Source organism: Melozone crissalis, unplaced genomic scaffold (assembly GCF_028551555.1).
Source record: "Melozone crissalis strain CALT ecotype California unplaced genomic scaffold, PUWL_Pcris_2 ptg000005l_1, whole genome shotgun sequence".
NCBI lineage: Eukaryota > Metazoa > Chordata > Aves > Passeriformes > Passerellidae > Melozone > Melozone crissalis.
In genome coordinates, this window is record NW_026535783.1 from 42,697,519 (window position 1) to 42,703,518 (window position 6,000).

The following is a 6,000-nucleotide window of genomic DNA, read 5'->3' on the forward strand; positions in this document are numbered from 1 at the left end:
CAATAGCTTTCATTCAATTTTCTTCCCTTGTCTGCAGTAAGCCCCTCATGGTGGTACCTGGACTGGGGTGGCCCAAGGTAGTTATATCCACCTGCAGTATGATAATGTTATTTTCTCAACTACACCAGAACTCATCAAGCCTCGAAAAGAGTGTCTTAGGAAATGCCAGCAAACAGAGGGAATGGGCCAGTGCAGCCAGACTCTGCCCAGTGTGTGTGCTTAGACCAGGACTTCAAGCACATCCAGAGGTGGGGAAGAGGTGGCTGTTCCAGCCCTGCAGGCAGACAGTGTGTGGCTGTCTTGGTCCCGCAGGTGCTCTGCTGCCTGCACAACAACTCTGGCAGAAGGCTTGGCTTTGAGACAAGGGGCTTTGAAACTCCTGTGAGATATGCACAGTGTTAATATGGGTGATGTATTACTCCCTAAGGATTCATAAATAGTACTGACAAATTTCTTGCAGTCTGCATTTTTGTCATGGTCATAATACGAGGTGGGAGGCTTGAAAGGTTTAAATAAACACCTATATTAAACTGTTAGGTCATATGGCAACAACGGTCATATTAGGAACCTGCTACAACTTATTTTTATTGAGCTGTTTCCATAAAAATCAAGGTCTCTGTCTGGTATTTGAAGTATCTGATAAAAATTTCACTGCAAATAATAATTTGCTTTTAGTCAGCACAGACTTGTTTCCTTCACCCACTGTAGTCTCTAGAGGGCTGGCAACTTTAAAACAAAGCAAAAAGTCAAAACTGAATTTATCCAATAATTGAAATGCACTATAAATCTTCAGAAAGATAACCTGGAGCCTGTGTGTTTAGCCTTTGCCACAGAAATTTTTTAAATAGAGTGTTGACCTCAAACAAAATTTATATTCTTTGAGTTAGTGGTCTATTTTTTGGAAGTCACTAAACACTGTAAATCCCATGTAACAGGACAGCAAAGAACTGTGCATTGTAAAACATATACTCAGACAGATCCCAAGCAAACAAATCTGACTGGGTCTTTATTTTTTATTAGTAGTTCTTATTTTTATAAATCCACATGCTTGGAGGCAATTTGCTTTGTGTCCATTATTTCAGAATTTACTTTTTAACATCACTGAAATCCAGAGAGGAAGGAACAAAAAATGCATTTTACAACAAATTGTGAAGGAAGATGAAGAATAAGTTGAAACAATTAAGCCACTTAAACAAACTTCTGGTATTAAATTTTTATTTTCTTTTTGGAACATATTCTTTTCATTATATCATCTTGGAAAAGTCTTTCAAGCATAACAAGGTTTAAGTTTTTTGTGAGTGCTTCAAGATTTGAGGTCTAACTGTGATTTCCAAATTTCAAAAGGGTTTTCATTTTCCTCCAATAGCAGATTTTTTTTTGTAATATTCAGTAGAATTAAAACAACAAAAAAATTAAACACATCTGCTGATCTTAAATTTTTGAAAACAGCAATTTTAAAAAGAGATTTTCTGAAAAATTAAGACTGCAGATTTTTACGTGTTCTTTGAGAATATACCAAACTGAAGAAAAAAACCACCTGTCTTATTGAAAAGCATTTGTACTTCAGACATTGAAAGCATTAAGATATTAATATTTATTGTATTTTCTTAATGAAATAAAATTAGTCCTTCTCCTTTGGGAATATGGTCGTTATTGAGAGAAGCAGGTCAGGAACTATTTCCACTTTTTTTGTGTGTGTAAAACATTGCATCTGAAATTAATTGCTAGGAGTTAAAATAGTAAATTAGCAAGTTTAGAGAGGTAAGTATTTTCAAACAGAAGTAAATTACAGAAGCCCTTTGTATTTTTTTAATTAGAAAGACCTGAGAAACATGTTCCCTGGAATTCACCAAATAAGTTGACCACTTTTCAGCAACTGAAATGATCACAAAAGGCTGCCCAATGAAATGTAATTATGTCATGAACATTGGAAATAGATAAAAAAGGTCAATTTTCCTCTTTATACCTGATGCCATAAAAGCACATCTGCTGGTCCAGGGAGAGAGCAGTGAAGAAATGGGCCAAAAAATATAGAAGGAAGAAAACTTTTTGCCTCTGCAATACACACGTTGAAGGGCTTCAGATGTGTTATCAGGAAGCTTGTCAACCTAATCCCAGAATATAATTCGAAATAAGCACTTATGTTTGATATAAACAGTGGAAAAGCTCAATGCAATGAAATACAGAGGAAGGGTGGGTTTGCATGCTGTATGTCCAGTGCTGGTATTAGCTCTTTGGCAATGATGCCGACTTGATGAGGCTGTTTTTCTTCTGAATAAATGTGACAAAACTTTCTCTGAAGTCATAGAATCATATAGCTTAGGATAGTTTGGTTTGGACTTCTGGGTTGGCAGAACCACATCTAAGGAAAGGGCTGCTCAGGCTACTGGATACTGAACACAGCAGATGAGACCATCTTTGAGTATCCATCCATCTTGCAAGTACTGCTGATTGGTGCCTGATGAACCTGTGAATGCCATTGGGACTTGAGCTCCTTTCTGACAGAGTTCTGTCAGAACATAAAAATCCTCTGTTCTTATGGGCATCCTTAAATCTCAGAGGCCCATCTTGGGATGGTGACAAGATAAAATGATGTGTTGTAAGAGTGGAGGAAATCTCATAGGATGCTGAACTACTGAATCTTTATGCTGTATTCTTGAAAAAAGAACATCTGTACCCTGTGGTATATTTCACTAGCTCTTAAATGATATCTATTGCACTATGTAGTTTCATTCGTATGGTTTAGTTGTGTCTCCTCTATATATTTGTATATGACATTTTTGGGGGGTTTCATAAACAAACAGACCACTTAGTGTAACTCAGGAATCATACAAATTGCTACTGAGTTCAAAACAATTATTTTTCTTTCAAACAACTCATACTTTCACAAAGAAAACTAGGAAGTAGAATCTCAAGTTACATTCACAAATTTTCTTTCCAGCTTTATCTTAAGTAGAGCTATTATTAATGAGTATTAACTGGACCTTGATTCAAATTCATTGTATACATGTTTAATATTTTTTTCTTTCTCTCTCTTTCCCTCCTTGTCTCTTTCCCCTTTTCAACAGTCCTGGTACCTGGGCTAGCTTGGTTCCTTTCCAAGTATCAAATAGGACACCGATCCTGCCAACAAATGTCCCAAATTATGGTTTGAACATAATTGGAGAGCCTTTCCTTCAAGCAGAAACAAGCAACTGAGGGAAAAAAATTAAAAGCAAAATTAAAAAAAAAAAAAGCAAAAAGGAAAAAGAAAAGAAGAAAGTATGAGAAAAGAACCTGAAGAAAGAAGAACAAAAATAGACCAGCAATTGCAGCTCTTACAATCACTAATTCTCTTATGGTTGAAACTGAAATGATTCACAAAGGGTCGATGATATTTCACTGATGAGTAGAATGCAGCTCCTCCTAAGTAGCCTTTGTTATATGAAGTCCGCTGGGAAATAGATGTTCTGTCTCTGACAATATATTTTAACTGACTTTCTAGATGCCTTAATATTTGCATGATAAGCTAGTTCTGTTGGTTTAGTATTCTTGTTGTTTACGCATGAGATCACTATTCCTGGTTATCTCACAAAACAAAGGCTAGGCAGCGACAGCAGAGCTGCAGGAGGACAAGGGCCGTGAGCCAGACATTTTCTCAACAGTCTGATTTCTAAATGTTTTAAAAATAAGCTCTGTAGCCTTTAGTTATCAGTATGGATTTATTAAACTTTGGCCCTTAATTCAGCCTTTTTCTAGTGTGTTATGCAGTTAAAATTTTCAATCAGTATGAACACACAGACTCTATGGAAGAAATGCCTCTACGCAGGTAAAAGTGTTATCTTCTCATGCAACAGTAAAAAAAGAAAAAAAAGTGACGTTTTCCCCAGTAAAGAAACACTAACAGAGGCAAGTGCAATTTAAAAATCATATCTAAGAGGTCATCACTATAAGTCCTTCAGCCCTTGGACTCTAAATTGAGGGGATTAAAAATAGAAAATTACTTTCAACAAACTTATTTTTCCCCTCGGTTTTTGAGGGCATTAAAAGGCATTAAGTCAAGACAAATCACGTCCTTGAGAGTAAGAAATCAATGGAAACACAGCACTTATGTTGGTTTAGCTGCTGCCTCCACAGAGGGGTAGGATTTATTTATTTAAAGTTACTTGTTGCATCAAGAACCCATAGGGTTTACATGTTTCTGTAAAATCTACATCATAGAGACAAAGACATAGGCAAATCCATGTCACAAGGGCAAAGCTTACCGTTTACAAACTGGTAATACCAGGATGGGGATATGTTGTATTTAAATAATGCACTCTTAATGTAAGTCTAATTACAGGGTGCTGTAAACTTGCATGGTGCTTTCAGAAGTTAGCCTTGTTCAACAATTTTCACATATTGACAGAAATATAATGTGCATGGGCAGACATTTTGCCTCTATGTCTCTTTAAAAATTTAAAATACTCTTTCCAGTAATCCTAATTTGCACGAAGATATAATGTCCACATTACGTGCCTTGCCTTGAAATCTAAAAAATGGAAAAAAAGAAAAAAAGAAAAAAAAACTACAAAAAAATTGACATCACTACACTTGTTTTGCTGCATTTATTATAATTTTAAATCTTTACCATTTTTATGACAAAATATTTTGTACTCCAGATGCGAAAAATGTGTGACATCATGGATTTTTTAGACAGTTATACCTTTATCTCACATTTATAGAGCATATCATGGCTGTGTATAGTTGCCGCTTAAGAATTGTAATCGACCAGCAATATTTTCAGTATTTTGGTGTTTTTTCTATTAACCTTTCATGTTTTTCATCTTCCAATTAATATTGGGGGGAGGGGATACAAATTTATACGAATTATGCAATACCAAGTTTTGCCTATGTAGGTAGTGCTTTTAGCTGTATTGGTTATTATAGGTAAGTACACAGATTTAAAAAAAAAAAAATAATGTATGCTTTTTTTGTTTGTTTTAATTGACCAAAGTGGGTACTGCTATTTTTGCAGTGTGATGAGGTCCTTTTCTGTACTGAGAGGTGGACAGGGGATTTTTTTTTATACATACATATATATATATTCTGGGGTGGGGGGGGGAGGATTTTTAACACTTTACAGTGTAGCTGTGAAGCAGTGCACCCTTAGCCAGGCAAGGGCTGCAAAGCAACTGTTCTGCCTACTGTGACAAACTTTCAAATAGGTTCCCTCTTTTTAACTTCCCACCTGGGGTGCAAGCTGAAATCATTTCTGGATTTAAAAAATAAATAATGAATTCTGTTGGAGGCAGACTTGACTTGAGGAAATTGTTTTACTTCAAGGTTTTTTTCAAGAGAGAGAGAGACAGACAGAGAAAGAGGTCAAGACCCACAGTGAGATGAAGTCTTTTCCATTCTGGCAAAGATAATGCATCCTGAAGTGTTCACGTTAGAAAATGTTTTTAGCTCAGAATGACAACGATGTTTGCTTTGTCTAGGAAATGCAAGTACAGGGCCAAAATCTTTGCTGGCATAATTCCACTGACTCCAGTGGACTCTGGAGATGCTCAAGCAGAGAATTTGCCCCCCTTATTCTGCTTGACTTTTTTTCCTGTACATAATTTTTTTTATATTCCACTCCCCTCTTGCCCCGCCAATTCAAATTCAGTATTTGAATTACTGATCAGGCTATGTCAGAAGTTTGCAGTCTTCTCATAGAGATTGGATGGAGACCTCTGGGGTGTAGTGGAGAAGGAGTTTCTTTACGCAAGGAATTAGACCACGGTGGAAATAAAAGTGTGTTTCCAGTAAGATCTCATTTTGCAGACCAGTAATGGGCCTGTTGCTGGTGATCTCTTACACACAGGAGATCTCTGCAATGTATGGCTCGACACAGGGTGAAGCTTTCTTTAAAGCACAGTCTTCTACTAGGGTGGAAGCAGAGGAGCGTATAGTCACGCGGATGGGAAAATTCATCCCTTTGCAGTCGCCTCTGCGTTTGGGAGGTTTTCCTACCCTGGAGCAGTGCCAGAGGCACAA

General features: G+C 36.8%; 1 protein-coding gene across 4 annotated transcripts in view; it reads left to right on the forward strand.

Annotated features, from left to right (window-relative positions):
• The window catches only part of NFIB (nuclear factor I B), a 164,819-nt gene extending 159,184 nt beyond the window's left edge, over positions 1-5,635 (forward strand). For all 4 annotated transcript variants that reach the window (XM_054283574.1, XM_054283551.1, XM_054283565.1 and 1 more), the window contains one exon: positions 3,069-5,635. In XM_054283574.1, the coding sequence (XP_054139549.1) occupies positions 3,069-3,198 (130 nt within the window). In that variant the 3' untranslated portion in view covers positions 3,199-5,635. The remainder of the gene's footprint in view (positions 1-3,068) is intronic.
• The last annotated feature ends 365 nt before the right edge of the window (positions 5,636-6,000 follow it).